The sequence below is a fragment of the Brachycentrus maculatus genome, unplaced genomic scaffold (genome assembly GCF_059751285.1).
Source record: "Brachycentrus maculatus isolate JH-2025_06_01 unplaced genomic scaffold, ASM5975128v1 h1tg000104l, whole genome shotgun sequence".
NCBI lineage: Eukaryota > Metazoa > Arthropoda > Insecta > Trichoptera > Brachycentridae > Brachycentrus > Brachycentrus maculatus.
The window spans coordinates 1,470,382-1,498,100 of NW_028280858.1; the positions used below are offsets into that span (position 1 = coordinate 1,470,382).

Consider the following 27,719-nt stretch of genomic DNA (forward strand, 5'->3'; position numbering starts at 1 on the left):
ACATAATTCTTAATACTTTATTCAATTTGCAAAACAATAATAACATTAAAAAAAATTACTAATTGATCGGTAACTTTGAAATTTATTTAAACTTTTTAAAAGATGTGTGTTTCTTTTGCTCACATTACAACCAAAATGCAATGTCGTCAATCAAAAGATACAAGGTATGAATTGAAATAAAAACTCAGCACACGCAGGAAACATTTAACAGTGTTCAGAAAAAATACAATTTGTATCTGGCGTAAAATGCAACTCAAATGTGGCTCAGTGTACTTATCATAAAATATAAATAGGTACATGACAATTTGTTCCAAAGATAGTATAAACATACAATCAGTTCTAAATTTTATGTTTTTTTTTTTCATTTTTGAATGACTCATATTTAGAAGAACATCTTTAAAAACACATTTATTGTCAATGGAAATTTGCCACATTTAATTTGCATAAACACATAATGTTCATGAAGTATATTAATACTCCGTAACATTTATCTCTAATGTATTTTCAAACAATCACATTTAATTTACTGTGTGAATAATTCAGTAGATACATAAATAAATTATAATACTGCCTTGCAGCCATTAAAGCGCAGTAATAGGTTTTTTGGGGGATGTATACAAAGCTATTGTCAAATAATTTAATGGCAAATATACATATTTAAATAATTTTTTAGATTTTGCATTCTACCACAATATGTAACTCTGCGTGCCTCTCCTAAATACATATTACTGTGCTTTAGTGGCTGTGCGGAAGAATGGTAAAAAATAATTATATATATATATATGTTGTCATATTACTATCAAAATACTAAGCTTATAAACAAAATTTTTAACTTCGCATATGTGGTTGTATAATTTTCAATGGTATAATTTCCAGGTTATACTTTTGAGGGGATTGTAATCCAACTAGATATGTTGCATTTTACATTTAAACTAAATAAAATAAAAATCGACGATAATAAATTATGACACATCGCTCACTCCTTTCAAGAACGTCATAAATCAAAAAACTTGATTTTTCAGGAGAACATTTTTAAAGTTTAAAAATATAATACAATGTATTAAAAATAAATATCAAGCCACTTATTGAACTTTTTACTGTGCAACAGATCTTCTTAGGTAAAACCATAAGGTTTTTTTTCCATTTGATAAATATTTTGTATGTTTAAAAAAATAATTAAACAATACATTTTTTTCAAAATGCAAAAACAACACTTTCTTCCCGGGTAAATATTAAGTTAAAAATATGCCTCTTTTGCTGGGATATAGTACATTTTCTGGGCATTCCGAAAACGTGCACAACTGAAAATTGTCGATTTTTGATTTATGACGTTCTTGAAAGGAGTGAGCGACATGTGTCTTTTTAAAAGTCTTTAGCAAGTATTGTGACAGCAATAAGACAATATTATGTAGATTATGTTTTTTTTTCATTATAAAATACTATATAATGATTTTACTTTATTTTCCTGGCACACAACTTACTGTTTCTACAATTTCATATACTGATTTAACACACTTAATATTAATGGGTCATAATGAATAAGATAAAAGAAGCTCATATTTTTTTAGTCCACAATATATGGTATTTACCATACATTACATGTAGAATGATTAAATAAAAATATGCTTAAAAGAGTATAATATAAAATAATATTACTATTTCACAAGTTTATTTCGGCCTATTAAAAAAATAAACAAAAAACATTTATTATATACAAAAAATAAGTGTGATGTTCAGTCATTTTACTCACAAAAAGAATAGTGTGACTACAGGTTAATAACAATAAATAGGAGTTTTATTTTTGTATATTACATAACAATATACACAATATAAACCTAGAGAAAATTGAAACATTTGTGGGAAATAGCCAAATGTGTAAAACAGCAAAAACTTCATTAGTGGTGAAGGTAAATAATGCAAACGGTCAATTTACTTTTAATTTCAGTTCAGTCACAAAAGCCTACTTGCGGTCAAGTTAGATGGAAGCCGTACAAATTTTATCTTACAGCTACGCCCAAATTATCAGCAAAGACTTTTTAGAACTGAAATTGAAATGGTCAAAATTTAAACATCATAAATAAATTATTTGATCTTTTAGAGTAACTCTGCCGATCGAGACTATACATATTTATGACGTGAAAACAAATATAGCATATAAAAAAATAAGACGTTAATTCAGTCCCAATATTTATTAAGCTTGTAAAATATTTTATTTTATTTTACTGTTTCCTAATAGTATCCTAAGATCCTTTTGCGAAAGAAAGTCAGAAAAAGGATATAGTTTACCAATTTGGATAAAGGTCCATTTTGCATAATGCAATATTATAAAGGTGATTATTAATAATTATTTTAGTTTTTTTTTTTTAAATAAGAATATTTAATATTTGGCTTTACTGATAGGAAAATTTACATTTGAAAAAAAAGGATATAATTTTTTTTAAACTTTACACATCTAAAATTTTTCAAATATCACATCTCTGCTTATATCAGAGTATAAAATGAAGTGATTTTACGATAATTGTTACACCCGAGGATCTTGTTACAATCAATATGATTTATAACATTTCTATGATCAAGGCAGACAAAAATGGCATTGATTCTTTAGTTTTACATTTTACTTCAATAGATTACGTATTAACGATATTTACAAAGTCGCAAAAAGCGAGCCAATAATAGTTTTATCACAAAGATTACTCTCTAAAAAATATTTTATTCCAAAGAACATCGCAGCGGTTCTGTCTGCGTTTTATTTTTACTTTATGAATTGCGTTTCTTTCTTCACAAGATGAATTTAAAAAATTTAGAATGCACTTATGTAGAATTTATCATTCATAGCTTATAATTTTTCTCTAATACTCTAATAAAAAAATTGCCACACAATCCTCAAGGTATTAAATATGCTGGTTATAAGGCAGTGCGGAAACGGACCGCTTGATAGGTCTAGAGGTATCTCCGTTGTTAGGATTTGTTTACGTTTAGAGTTCAGTCAGCTACATTCTCTCACTGTAAGCGAGTACTGTCCAACCGTCACTGACCTTGTTCTGTATTACCCGCATCTGTAATGTACAAAGATTGATTAATAGAGTTCCGACGAGAGATGGCTCTCTGTTCTTCTCAGAGGAGAATTTCATTGAAAAAATAGTAATGCTCTTTTAACACACCATGGACGGGAAAGGTATTTCTACCCGTTCGGCTAAGATAATGGTTTAATGTCTTGTACATATTGTCAAATACCATCCCCAGCGGTCCGCAGGCGTTAAAAACACCCGTCCTTAGTGTGTTAATTTTCTGGGCTCAGCTTAATTAAAAATAAATATAACAAAATTATAAAAAACAGTAGTAGACGTAGATACTTCCGACTATCAGCAAGATATTATTATTTTTAAATTATCAAAGTTTCATCACAAAGTAAGAATAAAAAGCAATATTATAATTATTTATTTTATCAGACACTGGACTATTCACTCTACGGATGATATGTCAATATTATAGGTGTCTCAACTAACATCTATCATTCTTTTAATATGATAGAAGATGGAAGGCCGAGAATGCCAGGCCTACGACCTGGCATTTGGCTGGGTTAAGCGATCACTTCAACACTAATGTAATGTTGTAAAAATTATTGGGTTGATGCAAAAGTAATGACCATTTTTTATGATCCCAGGTAAAAAAAATTTTTTTCTTAAATTATGAAAAATATCTTCTTTTTTATGATTCCATTGTATAAAGGATGCTTTTCCTCTACTTTCTATTCAGTTTTGGCCTAGCCAGAGTACAGTTATGACCCCTTGTATTTTTTCAAAATGTCGCTTGATGAAGTGCATTTACGTCATTGTTTACTTTATGAATTCCGTAAAGACAATACCGCGAGTGTGGCAACCAAAAACATTTGTGAAGTGTATGGAGCAGATGTCATCAAAGTTCGACAGGTACGAAGATGGTTTACAAAATTCCAATCTGGAGATTTTTCACTCATTGATAAACCACGTACCGGGCGGCCATTAAAGTCTGATGATGACAAGTTAAAAGTCATAATTGACTCCAATCCACATCTAATCATCAGGGAGATTGTGTCAATGATGGGAGTCAACCAAACAACCGTATTAAGACATTTGAAGCGTATGGAAATGGTTTCGCCGTACGACGTTTGGATACCTCATCAATTGTCGGCTGCCAATTTATTGGATCGTGTTTCAACGTGCGTTGCTTTAAGTGCGAGACAAAAACATGAACCTTTTTCGCATCGTTTGGTGACGGGAGATGAGAAGTGGGTCGTGTACAACAACGTGACAAGAAAAAGACAGTGGGCTATACCTGGAGAAGCCCCATTAACAACTTCGAAGGCCGAAATCCATAAAAAAAGTTAAACTTTGTGTTTGGTGGGATGATAAGGGTATTGTGTATTTTGAACTCTTGGAACACGATCAGACAAGTACAGCAGAACGATATTGTCAGTAATTATCGAAATTGAACATGGACCTTCAAAAGGATAGACCAGAATTGGTAAAAAGAAAAGGGGTAGTGTTTCATAACGACAACGCGCGACCACATGTGGCTATGATGATCCAACACAAGCTAAATGAGTTAAATTGGGATGTTATCAAGCATCCACCGTATTCTCCAGATTTTGCTCTTTCTGATTTTCATTTATTCCGATCACTGCAAAAAAAATTAAATGACGAAAAAAATTATACAATAGAGCAGGTAAAAACATCCCTTACTTCATTTTTCGCATCAAAATCCACGGAATTTTTACTACTGGTGTTAATAAGCTGATAGAAAGATGGGAGAAGGTGAAGAAGAACTGATGGAAATTATGTAATTTATTGAATAAATACATATTAAAAAAAAAAAAAAAAAAATTATATGTAAAAAACGGTCAAAACTTTTGCATCAACCCAATATATGATTTAAAGTATGTTAAATTATATCAATTTTATAATCATAAAAGACAAAAATAGAGGGTCAACTAGGTGTGGGCAGAAGACAGATCTCCTACTCCGGAATATACACGAGATTGGACGGGGATCAGGACTGTTTAGAGCTGCCCGAGATAAGGACAATTACTCTCAAGTGATAGTCGACGTCAGGGGGACCTGACATGACGCACACATAAGAAAATGTTATGATATAAAAAGATATGACTAAAAAGCATTATAAAAATGATATAATTTCTACAAAATATAAAAGAAAACATTGTTTTCTTACTTTCTCTTTGAAATCGCCTACAAGCTTCTTCTCTCTCTAGAGCGTCGAAATACCATAACGTTATTGCGTATCTGGAAACAAAAAAAAATAACACAAACAATTAGTTTTATTATCTACCCATTACAATATTCCAAATTGATTAAAATATCAAAGAAATTTTAATATTTGACTGAAATATTGTGGGTTTAAAGCAGTAGGACTTATAGGACATAACATTGGAATGATGCGGTGTTAACTGATCGTTGATTGTATGAAAGAAGGTTTACCTGCGGTTTAAACTATCAGATATAGGTGTGGATTTTTTTATAGGATACATATGACATAAGGTGTAGGACATTATTGCTAAATAGCAAGGGAAAATTGAAGACTTTGAAATCTTAAAAAATAAATTAAATGAATTTTATATATCGTAGTTGTACAAGAGAAAGTGACCAACTAACAAAATGTAAAATGTTCAGGAGGGCCATTTAAGTCACTTTTGCTTGGCAAGAAAATAAACATCAATTGCAGTTGGTCATTTTTAACAAGTCAATATTATACTTCCAAGTTTAAAATCCTTCGGGATTTTTTTCAGGGTAATATTAAGGCTAGTAAGATATCAAATAGTCAATTATCACGTTTTTGTAAAATTTGCACTTGGTCACTTTCTCCTGTATGACCATGATATGTTAAATCTAAGAAAGAAAAAAAAGACAAATTTGATTTCAATAAAAATTATTTTTATATAAGTATTACTAACAAGTGGAACAAGCAAAAGAGCTCAGTCTCTTTATTGGAGAGAACAACGTTTTTAATTTTAAGATTGTAAGTAAAAATGTTTAGAAAATGAATTAAATTATTTAAAAAAAAAACATTTGTAACCATATTGAATATATAAAAGAAATGTGAGTACTACGTGTCAAGAAAAGAAGCAATGACTATGGCACTCAGGGTTTCATACCTGCTCTTCCACCAGCAAAGGTGTTCGAGTCCCTTGAAGATATTATTAACATGTATTAGTAAATTATTATATATTGTAACATTTTGACCATGTATTTGAAATACATGAAAGTGTTCAGATCAGAAGTCGGGATAATCGGCGGGTATGTATGAGAAGATGCGTGAATGTGGGAAGAGACGAAGAATGTTTGCAAAGACAGATTGGTGTGGCGTTCTATTCTCACTGCGGGGAAGAGGCACAATGGTTACTTATTGTTTTTAAGAAATATATTCATTACCTTGTGTCGAAGGCCGGTTGGACTTCGTGAGGATTCCTTCGGTCTGACCAGAAAAATAATACCCTATCGAATATGGGCGCAATGTCAGCAACCTGGTCCCCTTCGGGAAATATTCTGAAAATTAATTAAAAGTAAAATTTAATTAATTTAAAAAATAAATAAATACATAAAAAAAAACATAATTCTTTATTATATACACTGTTGCGGTAGGCCGTCTCCGTAGCGTAATCGTCAGCATGCGCAGCTACTGTTCTGGAGGTCCCGGGTTCGATTCCCAGGGGGAGGTCAAATAAATATAATTGATTTTTCCAGTCTAATATTTATTCAATATTACCCTGGACTGGTACGTGAAGCAGAGGGCTGATCACCTTTCCTTCATCTGTTAGTGCTCAAGATAACACTGCGTTTATATGATGCAGTGCCCTATGCACCATTAAATGAATGAAATGTGGTAGGCAGGGGTAGAAAACCATGATTTTATATAAATTTTACTGACAAAAACTCAATTTAAATAAATTTTGTCAGAAAAATTTATTTAAAAAAATCATGGTTTTCAACCCCTTCGAATTTTGTCTGGCCTCCCACCAGTCTGATGGTGCCGGTAACGACAAAACAACTCAGTCACTGGCCAAATATAATATATCGCCCACTCCTTTCAACGTCATATATCAAAAATTGTCAATTTTCAGTTGTGCATGTTTTCGGAATGCCCAGAAAATGTAATATATCACAGCAAACGCGGCATATTTTAAACTTAATCTTTACCGGCTACAGGGCAGAAAGTGTTGATTTTGCATATTGAAGAAGAGGTATTTTTAGTATTTTCTTTTAAATATACTTAATATTTTTCAAATGGAGAAAACACATTCAGGTTTTACCTAAAAAGATCTGTTGCACAGTAAAAATATCAATCAGTGGATTGATATTCATTTTTAATACATTCTATTATATTTATAAACTTTAAAAACGATCTCCTGAAAAATCAAGTTTTTTGATAAATGACGTTTTTGAGCGAAGGAGTGAGCGAAATGTAAAAAAACTATGTAGTTGTTATTTTATCATATAAAACGCAGTTCCACCAAGAAATGTCAGTAAAAATAATGACAAAACGATTATAAACATAAATATACCTCAATAGTCCTCCAGAAGTATCGACATCCCAGTCCACATTGAGGTAGTAAATGGCAGTAATACAGCGTCCATCTTTATTAGGATTATCCACGTGTTTCACGTAATGGCTCCCGGAACCCGGATAACACGCCACCATTGCCTGGAAAGTAACAATAGAGTATTATAAGTAATGAGGAAAGTTAAATATTTTCTTTGGATTCATAAAATGTAAGTAATTTAATTGTTGAAATTCCCGTACGTTTTGTTTGAAATTTGTAAGTAAAACACTTCTAAGATCTAAAGCTGCATCCCAAGTACTGTCTGGTGTGGTCAGGTGACAAATAATTAAAAATTGTTTTAAAATTTTTTTATCCAATAAGGTGGATTTCAAGGTTTTTTAATCTTATCTGACTGCCATTCATATATTCTTCCATATATATTTTTTAAGAAATTAAAGAAATAAATTACGAAAATGACACATCATCTACGCATCGCTTGATACGCCCTTTTTTTTATTTTGTATATTTTTTTCAGATAATATTTAGCAATAATATATTGGGACTTTCGAGGTTTAAAAAAACTTCTTAAAAAATAGTTTATGAACCCTAGAATACTAAACTATCTTACGAGTGATGTTGTAACTAAACATTCGTGAAAAATACGTCATAGAAATACATAAAAGAAATACAAACTTTCATTATTTTAGAACTAATAGTAACATTCTTTGGGTTTAATAGATCACACAATAATGAAAAAAAAGTATATTAGGAAGGTACGGTAAAACCTCAAAAAACGGACTTTTTGGGGGAGGGGGTGTCCGTGAAAGTCCGTTATATAAAAATAGGTTTAAAATAATTTTAAAATAAAAACATTAAGTGTTAATAAACAATACAAAACATAAACCAATTTTTTTTGTCGTCGGACACTCGTCGTGAAGCGACGTTTCTGTTATCGACGCGCTTACTTTCGGTAATCCCGAAAAAGAATCAAGTTTTATTTGCACTCTTGAGGTGTGCTGTTTTTTTATGATCAGCTCTCTAAAATTACGAAAATGCGTATAATATACATGAACTTTTGTCCGTTATATCGAGGGCATTGTACTGTGAAACAGTGGGCGCGGAATGATGCGAACCTTGTTTTATCCAGGAATCGTAATTTTGACGTCGTAATTTTTACGATAGTTTAGTATTCTAGGGTTAAAGTACTGTTTGCTCAATATTCGGTTACGCGCGGCCAATAACACGGTCCCTTTCTTTTACCCCGGCGCGTGCAGTGAGCTGTGCGCACGTGCGGTGTTATCAGCGCTACGTGCATCCGCACACGTGGGAACGGGCCATTCTACGCGTCACCGGACCCGACCTTCCCCAACATAGCGTGTAATACTGGCTTTATCTCACTTTCGTAATCTTTCACAGCAGAGCGGCGAAATTGTACAATATGCAAGAGATATGCATATACGGCGACGAAATGTTTTGTTGTTTACGAAAAATATTGCCAATAGGCCTTTGTCAGGATGTTGGATTATTGGCTAATAAATTAATATGAAAAATCACAAGACTATCGATAACATTCATATGGAAATCTGTAGGGAACTAAGCGAGATATTAAAGTTTAAACTTTAGATATTTTAATAAAACGAAAAACATGCGTCATCAAATTTCCGTCATCGAACGTTTTATGACGTCATATGGTTTATAGAGCTGTAATGTTTGTTTACCAGTACACTACCATTTGTGTTATACAAATATAAAGGAAGGGGGGTGAGTTTTATCGACATGCGTCAATTTTACGCAGACTATCTTTCTAGGGTTAAAGAAACACACGACCCCGCTCCCCATACTGTCCCACTGTAGACAGTAGACTACCCCTGTAAACTGAACAATTATTTCCGAAGTTTTTTTTATATCGTGTATCATCCCTGTATAAATTCATATGATTACTCAATGGTTCGGACATCGAAAGCCTACAATGGTATAATTTATCACTTACTTAACTCCAACTAGAGGAATGCAACGTAATAAAAAATATTAACATTGAAAAAATGTAAAACGCAGTAGAAGCGACGTGACTTTTCACCCATAGTAAAAAATGAAGCGACACTGCGTCGCGGTTTTATTACTCTAATGGCATTTTAACAACTTAGGCAGCCAGCGTACGAGTGTCCCCCGTTTTCGTTATTTTTATTTTTAAATTTTGTATGGGTTTTGAGCGATCGGAATTCCGAATTCAGAAAGCGAAAGGAAAAAAACGCCCGTGTGCTAGGCATCTTTAACGAGGCTTTGCAGTGAATGTTTTCTCTGGGTTTCCCGGTGCAGCAGACCAGCCGCACGTAGGCAAGGATTTGGGGGTCGATTCCTCCCCTCCCCTCTCCTTGACCTATTTCCTATTTACACTTTATGGCGCTAACAAAAAGCAGGATCAATGAGGAATACGTAAACCGAATTGCCTGGAGAGCGATAGAGACTGGAAAAGTACTTCATACTCGTTCTCGCTGCGATCATTGATTTGAGATAACAAAATTGTAGGATTCAGTTCCAATCGTTAGATATTTTAGAGATCATATGAGTCTGCCTCCATAGTGTAGTGTCTCCACATTTGGCTACCATCATGGAGGTCCCGGGTTCGATTCCCAAGGGGGACAAAATAAATATAAGTGTTTTTTCTATTACCCTGGACTGGTACCTGAAGCGGAGGGCTGATCAATCGCCTTGCCTTCATTATAATAAAACGATCAAGTGAACATTGCACCAATTTGACGCAGTGCCCTATGCACCATTGGGTGTGGATAAGGGTTATTAAGTGTTATTAGAGATCAGTAGAGCTAATTACGATATGTTTTACGATATTATTATCATATTCTTATTACGATATAGGGATAGACTTTTTTTGAAATTGGTGTAGATCGATATCAAATAGAAAGCACTCTAACGTAATGCTTGCGAAGTAATGAAAATAATGAAAATATTACGAATCCACGAAACAACAATACAACCGAAAATAGTAAAAATGCCAAGTGACAACAGTTGTCAAGTAGCAAGCTTTAGTATTGCGTGTGTTACTATTACATTCAACAGATGGCGCTGCCATTACGGTCAAGCTGTTTAAAAAAATGTTTTCACCTGTCACAGATTTAAAAAAAACCCTGTTATACTGATTTAACATTTTGAACCAACAAACATTTACCCATTTATTTATATGGATTATCCGTTATCCAAAATAAAATAATCGCAAAATATTTCGTTATCTTTTTACTAAAATTTTAACAAATGATTATTGTTTTTTTAAGTATGCTTTAACTCGTTCTGGCAGGAGGCGATTTCTTTACTCTTCGCGAATAAGCCCCAAAGCGTTCAGTTGGCTAATCAGTAATCGGTCGATCAAATTTAGAATAATCGTTAAAATTTGATTACGAACTACCAATCAAAAAGAATGCGTTTAATTATGATACGAGTGAAAATGATAAGCTTGAAAAAATGCGCCTCAATATAAAATAGCATACGATAACGAGATAGATTTGAATTTCACGGAAATTGATAAAGAAATTTATTGAAAACACATTAAATTTTATTTTGATGAAAATCATGATAACATGATAATTTTATTATTATCAATTGATAGAATTGATTTTGCAATTATGTATTTGAAAACAAATTAAATAATATTTAAAAAAAAAATACATCTAAGACAATCCATGCTAATCTCTACAAATAGGTGTTAAATATTTAAAGTATTTAATAATAATAATCATAATAAAACCCTTATCCGCACCCAAATGGTGCATAGGGCACTGCGTCATATAAACGCAGTGTTATCTTGATCGTTTACACATGAAGGAAAGGTGATCAGTCCTCCGCTTCAGGTACCAGTCCAGGGTAATATTGAATAAATATGACAGTGAAAAAATCATTTATATTTATTTTACCCCCCTTGGGAATCGAACCTGGGACCTCCAGAACGGTAGACGAGCGTGCTGACCATTACACTACGGAGGCGGAGGCGGAGGCGGGGTGTTAAATATTTAAAATATTTACTTCTGAAATATTTATCAATTTTGCCATTTTCGTTCAGATATTACTCTATTAAATAAAATCAATATAAAATAGTTTTTAAGGCTTCATTTTGTGTATTCGCGGAATGAATGAAAATTAATCTTAGAACTAGTATTATAAATATATGAAGCTTTTTTTATAGGTTATGTATAATTCTTCCCTTTTTATGAAAGAAGATGGAAGTCTGAGCATCCCAAGGCTTACGGACCTGGCATTTGGCTGGCTTCAGCGATCACTTTATACACTTGTGTAACGTTCACCATTCTGCCCTTATTGAAGAATGATACATGTTTCATATAAAGTTGAGACAAATTAAAAATTAAAATCTCATCCGTAGGGTGAATAATCCAGTCTCTGGATATAATAATAATAATATTGTGAATATTTAAAACACTAGCCAAAGCAATAGTCGTAAAATTGAATGTCACAAATGACATTCAATTTTACAATTCAAACGCTAACTTTGACATAAAATTAATATACTATATGTAACTTAATTATAAGGTCGACCGGTTTCGAAGCATACAGCTTTTATTCTCCAAGACTAATTAATACTAACAATATTAATTAGTCTCGAGTAAGAAGCTGTTTCCTTCGAAACCGGTCTACGTTATAATAAGAAACAGCGATTTTATAACAAAGTTAAGTTGTCATTTAAGTATTTCACCGTTTGTCATAGTAATTTGATGGAATAATTGCATATATTTAGATTTCACAATAACTCATTTAAAAAAACATATTTTTCGATTATTTTATCACAATTCGTATCGCGATAAAATAACAGAAATGATAATTTTCAGCCGTATCTAAGTAATGTAGTTTTCCGAGAAAAAATAACATAAGAACCATTTATAAAATATTTAATATTGGTGCTAACATCCCACTACTTGGAAAAACAAGTTCTATTTTTCCAGCAGGTATTTTTTGTGTTTTCCAAATCAAAACGAGTCCAATATAAAGCAATGAAACTACGTTTATTAAATAATCATGTTTTGAAATCATGAAATCACTACAACATTTTGATATGTTATACGCTGTTATCATTAAAAATATCGTCGCTCCCCTGACCAAATGTCCTAACTGATTTATTGCGTTATTTCAGTTACGGACGCTTTATTTAGATTCTCTAGACGTGCACGTCTACCTAGTGTAGTGGTAAGCCTGTTTGGTAAGGTGGTGGGTGTTCCTGGTCAATTTCTAGAGGGGTCAAAATAAATATGGATGATTTTCACTCTCATCACCCTGGACTGATACAAGAAGCGCAAGGCTGATCATATCGCCTTAATGCAATCGAGATAGCGTATCAATCACGAGATGGTGACAAAATACAAGATTCTAAACCCTAAAACTATATTAAAAATATGAAATAATATAAAATTTCTTTTTGTAGTACATACTATTCCCTTTGTGTGTAGCATTCACGCGCGGTTCACGTTTATACTCACTTTGAGACAAGCGAGTATAAGAGCGCATTTGTCTGGGACACTGAAAGACTAGATCCCGATACACTGAGCAACTCTTAAAAATGTTTGGTCATCGTAGGCGTCCCCTTTTTACAATTTTTGTAAACTATACATTCTTTTAAATATATTTTACACTGTGTATCAAGCCATGATGCGAAATAATGATAATTATCATTTCGTTATCACTGCTTGTTAGTTCAAAATAACATTTTAAAAATTGCTGGCGTGATACGATAAAAATATCGACAAAAAAATCTATCAATACAATTAAATCTGAAAGCGTCTTCGGAGTGAAGAAATAAAGAAATTCCCGCGTGGTAGATTAACAACATTCGATAAATTTCATTTCTAATCGACGATTTATTTTTAAAAGGGGGTCCATTATTTCACGCGACATTCTCCTTGCGAAATTACAAAACGATAATGGGACAAAGAAGAAAATGCGAAATCACAATGGGAAGAGGCGCGGCGCGAACGCGTGCCAAGTGTAGTTTCGTTTCTGCATTTGGCTTTCCACGGGCGAACGTGACATATCTCACGTGTGACTCCGTGGTTTTGAAAAAAAAATAGGTAAATATGACAATTTGTTTTTTATATTTTTTTGTGAAATAACACCAATGTCAGCAATGACAACGCACACAAAAAAATACATATGATCTCAATCCTTGATGGATGAAACATGCCGGCAATGACTTGTCTTTTTGGAAATTTTTTTAGAGATTTGCCGAAGTGGTTCCTACCCTCATGGCCCTTGGGGCGTGGATTACATCAAGGGTCCCGGACAAGTTCAGATAAAAATGCAATCAATAAATTGGCAGTAATTAAGTCCTGAGTAAAATATAAGTATGTACAGATAGGTACGAGGTACTCTAATAAATGTAATCAAACCAAAAAGTATACTATTTGCATTTGTTGTAAAACTTGAGGAAATGAAAATGCTCTCAGTTACCAAATCTTTCGAAATCGCAAAAGATAATTACTCATTATAAAAAATTAATGCGAACTGATAACTTTTCGCTGACGGTTTTTAAGATGTAAACATTATACCTACATATAATATTTTTGACATCTCAACATAGATGAAGAGGAATATGGGAGCTGGGTATTTGAAGGTAAATAAAAGGATCTCTGCTAAATAAAAACTTTCTCAAACCTCCCATAGACGACTCCCGTGAACTCAAATATAAAGCGTCACGAGATTTATAATATATAAGTATGTGTGAGTTCCGAAAATTTGAGTAGTGTGGTTGTCAATCATCTTTAAAATGGTGAATATTTTGATAAATAGGCTGTCTTATGACCTGTCATAGGCATCAGCCTATGACAGGTCATAAGCGCCCGGACTTAATTAATAATAATAATTCTTCATTTATGTTGAGATATAATGAGTCAAAATATTTAGACGAAAATTGCGATTTTGTAGATCTGTGCGTATCCAAGTCAGCCAAAGGTCAACGAGTCCACTCGCCTTTGTAGTAATTATATTGTGCAAAAACTTCGTTTATTAAACTACGTATAACGTAAACGTGTTTACACAATACGCGCTTTCAGGAATCCTGTATACTATAATATAATGTGATAGTTTTCCTTCGAATTCTCTTCTTCTCCGTCTTATTCCTCATTACTGAGGGTTGTGATCCCTGTGGACGCAATGACTCTTTCCAGGTATCCTTTGACTGCGCTGCAAGTAGCGCTCCAACCACCGAGGTGCCTGCTGCCGCCTTAACTTGATCGGTCCATCGTGTAGGGAATCTTCCTCTCCCTCTCTTCCCCTCTGGACTGACGATACAACCAGTCGTTCTAGGTCTTCCTCATTTCCACGCGCAACATGTCCAAAGAAATGAAGAAGCGTCGTGTACAGACATTGCCCAGAGTCAAGCCATCCAAATGTAGTTCCTGGAGAATGGACTCGTTGGTGCATCTAGCTGTTCATGGAATTCGGAGCATGCGCCTCCAACACATTTCAAAAGCGTCATTTTTTATCCTTTCTGCTGCTTTTATGGTCCATATTTCAAAAGAATAGAGAAAAATGGAGTGGACCAAACTCCTGACAAGCTTCATCTTGGTGTTGTTACTCACACTCCGGTCTTTCCAGATTTCGTCTAGCTTAGGCATGGCACTTTTGGCGATGGCGATACGACGTCTATATCTAGTCGGTCGAATATCTGTGTATAACTTTTGCACGAAACGCCAAATTCCGCAGGTGAAATGTTGTCCGAACGGAACATCAACAAAAATGTGTTTACTTAAAACCCGTATTTCCAACAACAGGTTATTATCGTAAACCAGATTAATACAAGCACGTGGAGGTAAACATAACCATAGATTTCGAAATAGAGACGAAGCAACTTGAAGTATGAGTTCATAATTCGAAAGAATAAACACCTAGCCTAACTTAACAACAATCTTTAGAGGTGTCGCCTCTAATTCACATGTAAACTGGTGTTTGGATATTCAATATATTCAAGTTCGAAAATTGAGTGGTAATGGTGAAAGTTGCCGAAATGTACGAAGTGACCGCTTAATCTCCCGGCCACAGGTCGTAAATCCTGCAAATTCCCAATTTCCATATTCTCTTCTAATAACAGCTGCTTTGATCAATGAAACCATGCTTCACACGAAGCTACTAGATATTTTAAAAGGGGATTACATTTTTCGCTTAACTGTCTCGAGTTTTTGATGAATATAATGAATATATGTATGTACTTCATTGACACGGTGGTTACTCTGTGGTAATACATATCTATCCATTTTTAATATATCTTACTTGTTAAATAACACTATTTCTTAAAATCTATTGCGACACGTATTTCGATGCATTCCACATCATTTTCAATTACAATAAATGTATTTACCTGTATTTACCAAGTAAAACTTAAATTAATATAAATTTATTATGATTGCATATTACTTTTTTTTAACCATTTGTCACTTGAACCTTGTGTTTTTCACTCCTTCAATTATTGCATACTTAGTATTTACAATATATTGTTCATATCACACAGTACAAATCGACGTGCCCTATGTAAAGTTCTCTGACTACATTTTTGTCAATTTTGAGATATTTCGTGTATGTTATCAACTGACAGTTATCTACACATATGAACACAAAAAATATATGTAAAATGAATTACGCCTTGTTTTGAAGCGTATAAGACGCCATCTACATCGAATTTTCGAAATGAACTGAACTCCTAAAACGGTAACTATTAATTTTGACAAAGCATAAAGTTTTAAAACAGTTCAATACATTATTTTACCGTGTTTTTGAATGAATAATACTAGTTTAGAATTTTAGATAAAACCGTTAATTGATAAAAAAAAGAATACGTTGAAAAAAAAAGAATACGTCTTCTAAGTTCTCTCCTGTAAAAGTAACAGATTTGCAGATGGAGTAGTTTACGTAGGGGCCGTCGAAATACAATTAGTATGAGAAAATGGCGTACGTGGGAAATGACCCAACCGATAAGTAAATATTACACATACATACCTACCGAACATGATATTTATGTATAAAATATAAATAACATGTTTTAAAACTTAAAATCTTATCATTAAAAAAAACGTTCTCATTAATTCGACAAAAGCAATTAATTTGTATTCATTTAACGACTAATCTACAAAGAATACAACTCAAAAATGGTTTTCGCGATAAGATAAATTTATTTTATTAACGTATTTATATAATATGGTAGTATATGCCAACTGTGAGTAGACAGTGTGTAGTATATTTGCATATGATTTTTTATTCCATTTTACTCGATTGTATTAGACACCCTTTTCACTGTTGCAAATATAACATACATAATGTATTTTTTTCCACATGAATTTTATTTAATTTTATGTCAAATAAAATTCATGCGGAAAAAGATTACACAGCTGTTATTTTATTGTATAAAATGCAGTTCCACCAATAAATGTCAGTACAAAACTTAGGTTTAAAAGTATCGTGGCATAATTGAAAGATACTAAATGTTCATTTATAATTAGGGGACTTAAGCTGAGTATTAAGTCAGCTTTAGTCCCCTTGACGACTCGTGTTTATACTCGTTTGTCTAAAATTGAGTATAAACATGAAACGCACGTGAATGCTATACACAAAGAGATCAGCGTATTTTAGCATCTATAAAAATAAATATATTATTTCATATTTTCAATTTCGTGATTTTTCGTGATTGTTCGCGATATATTGAACGCAGTGAACGTGTTAACAAAAGTATTTTAAGTCCGCTTAAAGTATGTAAATAGGAAACCGCAAAGCATTATGAATATTTGAAAAAAAAAAGTTATTTTTCCATTACTTTTCAATCTATTGCTATTCATTTTTCATAAATCCCATACCCGCTCCTTGTGTGGAACATATGGAGTCCACAAACTACTTCCAAACTTCCAAAGTTTTTTTCCAAACTTCCCTTTGCATCCTCCCATTCGATAACTTTCAATAACTCTCTTCTTTTCAAAACCATATATATTTATTTCGAAGAAAAGCTTATTTTTTCAATGCAAAAACGGTGTTTTGAGAAAAACAATAATTATGTAAAATGTTACCTGGATTCGAGGAAAATCAAGTTTTTTAGAGATTTCAAGATTTTTACAAGAGGCTTTCGATTTTCCCGCCTTAATGACGTAAGAAAAAAAAGAAAAAATACATGAATTCACACAAAATTATTGAATGACCAATAACACGTCTTCGAGTGGGTTATGCAAGGAAGAAGTCGTCCACAAATAGTCGACTGCTCCAGTTACGAAAAGCTTCGACAGCCAATGCAGACGGTAGGCAGACGGCTCGTTAGACAAGTAGCTAGCCGGGGACTGCAAGTACCTACCAAGTTTAGGGTTCCTACGTGCCTCTACACGTGTGGCCCTTCAAGGGCCCGACAGCGCCATTCTACTTCCTAGGCATCTACGTGCCCGCACACGTGTCGATACAAGGTCCGCGCGCGAGGCTGACGTGACGCGTCGGAGCTTATCGCAGCCTGCGGTCGACTAAGAAATTGCAAAACTTCCGGACTCTAATTGCGCCGGTAAAAATGGACAGATTTGTCATTTTTATGTACTTGATCAATCTACGTAGGCTGTACCTTCTATTCTAAGTCAAATAAATTAAGGGTTTCACGAAAATACAACGAGTAAAAACCAATATATTTTTTTATTTAAATATTCAACATACATATCGCTCACTCCTTTTAACAACGTCATATTATATATCGAAAAGCTTGATTTTTTCAGGAGATCCTTTTTAAAGTTAAAGAATATAGTAAAATGTATTAAAAATAATCTTTTTAGGTAAAACCAGAAGGTTTTTTCCCCATTTGAAAAATATTTAGTATATTTAAAAAAATAATTAAACAATACATTTTCTTCAAAGTGCAGAAACAACACTTACTGCCCTGTAGCGGGTAAATTTTAAGTATGAAATATGCCGCTTTTTCTGGGATATAGTACATTTTCTGGGCATTCCGAAAACATGCACAACTGAAAATTGACGATTTTTGATATATGACGTTGTTGAAAGGAGTGAGCGATATGTTGTCTAACAAGTATATAACCACAACATTTTGGTGTGTCCAAATCATTGACCGCAGATTTATTATTATTATTATTACTTTCTCCATTTTTATGATATTTTTACATGTTCACATAACTTAACCAGCCTATGACAAGCCTTACAATATTCTGTAATATTGTTAGCCGTGTTATATTCTTCTTCATTTAAGGTTGAGATGTAAAAAATGTAAAAATAACTCTTAAGTGGAGATAATCCAGATTTGTGAACAACTATTTGGACACACTCAAAATGTTGTAAATGGAAAGCATTTATTGGTTGGTCTTCCATTTGTAGCAAGTGCTGAAATTTACTTGGTTTCCGTATTGATTTTCAATAAATTTTAAAATACAGTAAAACCCCCTATAACGTTGAAATAGGTACCGAATTATCGGAAGGAATATTATATGTCGTTAATTTTTTTAAATTGTATTGTATTTTAACCAGCGGAAAAGACTGAAATGAGTCACTTAAAATTAAAATACAATTTAAAAACATTAACCCGCTACAACGTTCCGATTGATAAACACGGTACCTATCTCAACCTTATAGGGGGGTTTACTGTATTAATTCTAACTAACTAAACTAACTCACCATCACTCCGCTTCCCCGCAGGAGTAGGCAGAGAGAATCGAACGCCACACCACTCTGTCTTTGCAAACATTCTTCGCCTCTTCCAAATTCATGCATCTCCCCATACATACCCAACGATTATTACGACTCCTGACCCGGCCGCTTTCAAGTATTTGACATACTTGATTGTGCCAAGTTTTCCTCGGTCTTCCTCTGCTTCTACATTCTACATTCGCCTCATAAATTTGTCTAACCGTTCTTTCCTCACTCATACGTTTCACATGTCCAAACCATCTCAACACACCTATCTTAATTTTATCGATAATGCTTATCTCAGCATTTTTTTCTTATTTCATTATTCGAACATCTGTCAAACATCGTTCTGCCACACATTCGTCTGAGGGATCGCATTTCGACTGTATTAACTCTCAGCGCGCTTATTTTGAGAATGTATACATACATTTATGTTGCTTCCTGGTATTATAGTACAAATATGTTCACGATATCCTTAATAATGTAAGAATATCTGAAAAATTGATAGTGGTTTTATCTCTCAACAATTTCATAGGTCATGTTTACATACACAAATAATATTACGTACATATTTACATTTTATATAAATATTTTACATGTATAGAAATGGTATCAAAGTGCTTTTGGTAATCAAAGTGATTTTATACAAATTTGTTGATAAAATTTATCGAAACCTATGAATATTTTATGTATACATAGTACAATATATCTATATAAATAAGAATGTAAATATTTGTTCAAAATCATAATCACTCTAAAGTTATTCACCACTCGGTTTGAAAATTTGAAACCCGTGACCTCCACGGTAGCTAAACACGCTAACCATTACACCACAGAGTCGGACGATATTATTCATACGTTGACGATACATATGCATACGCAATACAATCTGTCGCTCGTATTTTTCTTGTGCCAAAACTCGATGAAGCTTTCTCGATAGCGAAGCGAATGTCGCGTAATGCCGAACAAACAATGAAAATTCGAGGAGCTGGATTCAACCGGTTGCTATTGTGAAATTCAAACAAAGATATAGCCCACAGCATTCCTCTTTCTTCGCACACAATTCCGATAACACAAGCGAAGATGTCTAATTATAATGGTGTCATTGAGAGGGAATTACTATCGAAATGTTGCCAATATATACAGAGATTACTATAGTACGAAGCAACTCGAAAAATGCAAGCAGTGGGCCATTACAACATACTTATGCATATAAATAGAACTCTCCTTTCAAGAACGTCATAAATCAAAAATCGTCAATTTTCAGTTGTGCATGTTTTCGGAATGCCCAGAAAATGTACTTTATCCCAGCAAAAGCGGCATATTTTAAACTTAATATTTACCCGCTACAGGGCAGAAAGTGTTGTTTTTGCATTTTGAAGAAAAGGTATTGTTTAATTATTTTTGTTTAACTACTTATATTAAATATTTTTCAAATGGAGAAAGAACCTTCAGGTTTTACCTAAAAAGATATGTTGCACAGTAAAAAGTTCAATAAGTGGCTTGATATTTATTTTTAATACATTGTATTATATTTTTAAACTTTAAAAACGTTCTCCTGAAAAACCAAGTTTTTTTATTTATGACGTTCTTGAAAGGAGTGAGCGATATGTCATCATATGATATTTACTTTTCATCAAAATTGGTCAGCGACGAATGAGGTTTAATATTGTTCATTCAACTAGTATCATGGCTACTGTATAACTAGCTTTTACATAGCATTTTGACTTTGAGTCGCTCTAGCACTCAGTTATAGCAGCTTGTATTCTTATCAATGTGTATTTAAACGTCGATCGCAAAATGTTATGATCGTTTGTTAACACGAATATACCATAGAAGAAATTGTCACGATAGTGAGATACTTCCATGTATGGGATATGATACGAACTACGCACGATGGAATGTTCTTTTGGTGGTTTTATGTAGGTACACTTAAAGAAAAAATGTATGAAACGCTCCGCGGGCTGCAAGAAGACACCCGGCAATGTTGTACTCGACATTATCCACTACACCAGAGGTTCCCAAACTCTTTTATCTCGTAGACCCCTTGCCTTACCTGATATTGATTTTTATCAAATTCATTAACTTCAAAGGTATTTTTGACAGCCGGTATATGTAGTGTTACTCACTTTGAACCACACATGTTAGGTTTTATACACTTATATTTTAAATTCAAATTAAAACATAGACCCCTTGCAAGTTGTCATAGACCCCTGGGGGTCGATATAGACTACTTTGGGAATCACTGCACTACACGGAAATTCGACCACGCTTAACTGTCGTAGTCGTTTTCATTTTTCAAAACCGGACTGCCGGATGGTACAATTCCGGGTAGTGGACAAACGTCTTAAGTCGAGATTCATATCGTGCTGTGTTCCTATTTTCACATAATTTGTTTTTGACTTGAGCTTTGATCATTCCCTTTTCCTCCCTTCCGTCCCTCTTCCACGTATTTAAATTAAATTACAAACGTGTAATTTTGTAACTGGAATTGCGAACCTGTTTTGTGTTACTCGTTATAGTAAATGTATTTATGTAATTATTCTGTAAATTTTCCACTTAAAAAAAACATACACACATAAGTACACAATATAAACGCGTATAAACATACACATATTGTAATTTTAGCCACTACAAATACGTTATCCATTCGCTCCACATGTCAATACCACCGTAAAGAACCATTTCTTAATATAATTTAATAATTAATATATACATAAAAAACTAACATTTAAGGCGTATACATTAAAAACTAAGCAAGAAGACTCTTGTTAAAGATACAGAAGAAACCCGCTGAGACACATGGAACAGATCAATATCCGGTGTGATTTGTCTTTCATAGCGGTAGCTCTTCCTACAGACATAACCATCGGTCTTAGGTAACTATCGGGAACATACAAACCAATGTTCCGTATAATTTCAGGATTATCGATCATACCGCGCAACAATCGATAAAAATGCGTAATCAAATACACGTTCCTTCTAAAAGCATTGTTAACGTTGTGGTATGGATATATCTCTTCTTATCATTCATCGTTCACTTTGTGTAGTCTACAGTTGACCTGATGATGGAATGGATATTCCGAAACCGTTAGTTATGAAGTAGTGTTTTTACACAAAATGAATGATGAATGATAAGGAGAGTATTCTCAATATTATTAATATTTGAAGCATTTTGCGGTTAGTCATTTTTACTTATTTATTTTTTTACAAAAATATCAATAATATTAGTATACAACCACTTACCGAGATTTTAAAGTCTACCGGTTTCAAGACGTACCCGTCTCTTCGCCAGGATAATCACTACCACAGCATGCACGTGTGTAAATGGTGCTATGGTAGTTAAGGATGATATTGTTTGCATGCTGTGGTAGTGATTGTCCTGACGAAGAAAGGGGTACGTCTCGAAACCGGTAGACATAAAAATCTCGGTGAGTGGTTATATACTAATATTATTAAACATTTTTGTAAAAAAATGTTTAATAATAAAAAAATGTAAAACACCGTATTTTTTACTCCAAAAATGCAATCGGTCAAAGCCGATAATAAAAATAATAAAAGATTTAAAAAAACAACTCTCGGGATTAAGAAATTGAAACTGGATGGACTGATCGGTGAATCATGAAATTGGATGGAAATAGATCGAGGAAGGTCACACTGCCACCGCTAGTAGACTACCGTCCAAGCTTCTAGGAAAGTAATATCGAAATGTTGCGTTCTGTTCTGAGGGGTTTCGTTGCCCCTCTTAAAGTACATAATACGATAAATCGAAAATTAATTTTCGTTAACCCTTTGAATGCGTTAAGCAAAAAATAAAAGATGATTTAAAAAAAAGCTGATTCCCCATAAAAAATAAAGTATTGTATAAAATTCCATTTATTTGTTTACTTTAGACCATGGCTTGTAAAAGCCATGGACTATAATCCATGCCTTTTACAAGCCATGGACTATACATAGTAGATTTACGCGTCCAAAGGAGAAAAAAATTCGGGCGACTTTAGCCGATTTACGTGTCCAAAGGGTTAAACCCAGATAACATTTGACGTCATCGAATTTTTTGCTTAAAATATTGTTTTTGTATTGAAAAATTAAGTTTTTCTCCAATACATATATGCGTTTGAAAAGAAATGAGGTTAAAAATCATGCATTTGGTTCTAGGATCCGCACACTTCGAGGGAGGACCCCTCAGTGATGTTTCCCCCCTCAGTGATGTTTGACGAAACTACATGACATAAATTCAAATACAAAAAATATGAATAAAATATAAATATAAAAAAGAGTATTTTTCAATGTATATTCTAAAATAAAAGTCAAAATCCAATATATCGTGGGTATACTGGCAAAAAAAGGTTAACACGAAAATATGCAATTTTGACTTGCTGATGTATATTACATTTCATTAAGTTTTTCTTCGAAATAAATACTTATATGTTTTGAATAAATATATGGAGTTTAAAAAAAGGTAAAAATATTTTTTCTTAGAGAATGGACCATAGATGCAGATCAACTGATGCGAATCTTTCGAATGACCGGATCATACCCACCCCGCAACTTCTGAGTAGGCATAAACACAGTTACATTGTTAAACCTTCGCTATCTTTTAGTGCTGAGTGAAAACAAACAATGGAGGTTAGCTGTTGACTGATAACAGACTGGAATGTTTCATAGCGAAAAAAATGACACAAACAATTTTTTTTTAAAGGCAGAAAGATAAGATAGTGATTTAGTAGAAAAACGATAGCGAAATCGCAAACGGAAACGCCCTAACACCACACAACGTTTTTTTTTAATTACCTAACGTCCAAGTGACTCTGAAATCTAGCTACGGCTTATGCAACACCGTTTATCATGTCCCTACTCAGGCTTCAACTTTATAAGTTTCATAGCCTATGCCTACTTGTGAGTGGATTTACTCTTTATGTTTAAAGTTACTATAATTTCATGTAATTCATGAGTGAAAATTCTAGGCAAAAACACTCGCACCACACAACGTGAGATCGGGTGTGCCTAAATATTCAACATTAATTTCATTAATTGATTCGGCAGTCACTTTGCGGTAATATCTATCCATTTTTAGTAGAAATTTCACTTGGTAAATACCACAATATTTTTAATTTTATCTATTGTGACACGTGTTTCAATGCATTCCGAATTATTTTCAAACACCGTTTACGGTGACTGATGTAGACGACTTCATAAATTATGTTTTAATCAAAAATTAAACATTTTTATTATTTTTTATTATTATTATGTCCAGGTCTATTAGGGTAATGACTGACCGGAGCCATTTCGTCGTAACGTAACACGTTACGATGCGAGCATTCAGGCAGTCAGTACAGCGAGCCGAGCGCTCCATCCATAGTTTCGGATGCTCGCTGATGCTCGCCGCGAGCGATGTTACGACGTTCCGTTACGACGAAATGCTCCGGTCAGTCACCACCCTTACATACAAGTATATGTAGATTCGACTGTTATAATAAATAATTGTGGATAATTTATCAATTACCTACCCCTGCGGTAAACGGTGTGATGTAGTAGCAATTTATATAGCGCCTTTTTCGTAAAATACTACCTCTAGGTAATAATAATAATAATAATAATAATAAAATTGGATAACTTATATAGCGCCATTTTCGTAAAAAAATACCTCAAGGGCGCTTCACTGTGAATGAATTGGGGAAAATATTATGGTGGAAATGATTTAGCAAACAAATGTGTTTTTAGTCTTTTTCTAAAGATCATCTCACTCTCACTATTTCTAACCATTGGTGGAAGAGCATTCCACGCCGTCGGTCCTGCAACAGCAAAGGCACGCTCGCCAAATTTAGTGCGTTGGTTGCGAGCTGGTAAGATCACTTTGCCCATTGCAGATGTTGTAGCCGATCGAAGCGTGAGACGTCTATCAGCCAATTCATCTGGAATACACAGCTCCTTAAGATACTCTGGAGCCATATTGTGTATTGATTTATACATGAGTAGGCAGAGTTTATACTCAACCCTTTCGGGAAAGCGTAACCAGTGGAGTTTGTGAAGTAGTGGGGTGATGTGACTGAATTTAGGTAGTACACAGTACATTAACTCAGGGCGTTTGTGCATTACACGGAATTTTACCGTCCGGCACTTCAGTTAGCTTGCTTTTGTCTTTCTTTCTTCGGATCGGTGTGCTCGATCGGTGCGTGAATACGTTGCGCGTATATTCGATCACGCTAAACTGTCGTAGTCGCTTTTATTTTTCTCAACCGGACTGCCGGACGGCAAAATTCCGTGTAGTGCACAAGCGCTCTCACGGTACCTATTTTTTGTACATTTTTAACTGATTTAAAAAAAAAACAATGCTACGTTGCAATGTCCCTAATTATAGATACCGTTGCCAGAATGCAAACGTTATATGTGTAAAAAAAAAGATGGGTACATACAAATTAAAAGTTATATTCTCGTACTTCATTTACTGAATTTTCTGATAATGAAGATTGCTGCTTTCACCCTAAAATTTATCATAGAAAATTTTTGCTACGTGAATTGAAGTCATCGATCAATTAATATGTACAAATATATATTTTAATAATAAATTTCGACCAACGGAGATAAGATTATTTAATCATTCGTTTTGCATGTTAATTATCAAAATTATTTTCCATAATTGATATTTTAATTAATAACAGGCTTACTTGATTGTAATTACGTGTCAATGAGGTATGGACTCGTAGATAAAGTCGTAAAGCAATAAGATATAGATTTATATAAGGTATATGACGAATACACCGATATATAAAACTAGTTACATATCGGGTGATGATAAAAGAACGTGGTAATATGACTAATGAGTAATTTAGTTGAACAAATAAAATAAAAGAAGTTAGAAGAAATAGTTATCATATAATTTTTTTGTCATCTCAACATAGATGAAGAAGAATATGGAAGTCTGGGCATTTACGGGGCTGACGACCGTCATACGCTAGTTTAAGTGATCACCTTACACAAGTGTAACATGCACCAATTCTACCAGTGATTGACAACCATACTACTCAAATTCTTGGAATTTCTATATATGTATATACATACATACATACATACATATATATATATATATATATATATATATATATATATATATATATATATATATATATATATATATATATATATAATTTTAAGACAGAGTGGTGTGGCGTTCGATTCTCTCTGTCTACCCCTGCGGGGAAGCGGCGTGATGGTTAGTTAGATATATAGTTATAATAGTGTAAAACTATATAGTTGTTATTTTAGTCTATGTACAATATCAACTGTCAAAAGTGAAATGCGTTGGTATGCATTTTCAATTTCCAGGGACAATAAGATATTATCAACGAAATGTTTCATTATAAAACAGTGTTCAGTATGTTCTTTTTTTAAAAAATACTAAAATAACGAAGTAAATGAGATAAGCGGAAAATTCAGGTACTTGTGGCTAAAAATGGAATGTAAACACCGAACAATGTGTTTCATAGAAGTACATTTACGACCGATACGCGATAAATGAGCAGTTTATTGCCATTATTCAGCTTGCACTTTCCTGGTATCCGTCCGTCCCCCTCTAGCGCGGCCTTCCCGAGCGGGCGTGCAAATAGACCGCACATACCTTCGTCTCTCTCGCGAGCGTTGCGAGGTTCCTTATCGCGCGCGAGGCAAGATGTATTATCGTGATCGTGGGTGATTTACGCGTTCGTTTTATTTGCTCGCCGTCTCTCTCTAGAGCAGAGGCGCAACACGCATGCTGTGTCCTTCCAATTTGTGGGTCATGCCTCTAGTCACGTAGGCCGAAACTTTGCAGAGTGTAGGCGAGGGGAAGGGAGGGAAATACAGAAAGAAAAGAGCGCGAAACGCATTCGCGGCGAAATGCAATCGATCAATCGGACGATGAGCGAATGAACTTCACGAGGATTGTTTTTACAGTATAATGCAGCGTTTTTCGGGTCATTTCACTGATGTTAATTTGAAATATGAGATGTAAATATTTAGAAAGAAAAAATATGTCGTTTCAAACGAAGAAAATTTCACATTACATAAGATCACAACTAAACTACATATTTATTCTTATTATTCCTAATCAATTGTTAATATTATTATAAATGGAAAATTTAAAGTGTGTATAAAAAGCGATGTTTTTTTTACCAACATCGAACAACTCCAAGGTACTATAATTTATAAAAAAAATATTCTTCAGATACTTTTATGACGCATCATTATGGAAAACGTATGCCTACATAAAACGTAAGTTTATTTTTGAGTAAATGTCCTAATTGCTAACCACTACACTACGGAAGCGGTCAAATCGTATATAATAAGGTTTTCCACGGGAACTCTCCATCTCTAAGGTATGCAGTAAAAATAAATACGTATTTTTCTACTCGATTCGGTACCTACAAAATGGCATCGCAAAAAGCGTATTGGCTCGACCTCGCTTCTATTGCCAAACCAAAAACACGTTACGGTAGGTCATAAAGTACTTTTGGAACAACATGAGGGCAATGAAATACGTTAT

General features: G+C 33.6%; 2 protein-coding genes across 2 annotated transcripts in view; one reads left to right on the forward strand and one right to left on the reverse strand.

The window, feature by feature from the left end:
• The window catches only part of LOC148310225 (iron-sulfur cluster assembly 2 homolog, mitochondrial), a 221,700-nt gene that overhangs the window by 152,278 nt on the left and 41,703 nt on the right, over positions 1–27,719 (forward strand). The gene's annotated exons all lie outside the window — the stretch shown is intronic.
• Hph (HIF prolyl hydroxylase) overlaps positions 2,208–27,719 on the reverse strand; it is a 34,393-nt gene continuing 8,881 nt past the window's right edge. The window contains exons 4-7 of the mRNA XM_088258862.1: positions 7,556–7,695; positions 6,426–6,539; positions 5,209–5,279; positions 2,208–3,056 (exon numbers count right to left, since the gene is read on the reverse strand). Of these exons, the coding sequence (XP_088114988.1) occupies positions 3,028–3,056; positions 5,209–5,279; positions 6,426–6,539; positions 7,556–7,695 (354 nt within the window). The 3' untranslated portion in view covers positions 2,208–3,027. The remainder of the gene's footprint in view (positions 3,057–5,208; positions 5,280–6,425; positions 6,540–7,555; positions 7,696–27,719) is intronic.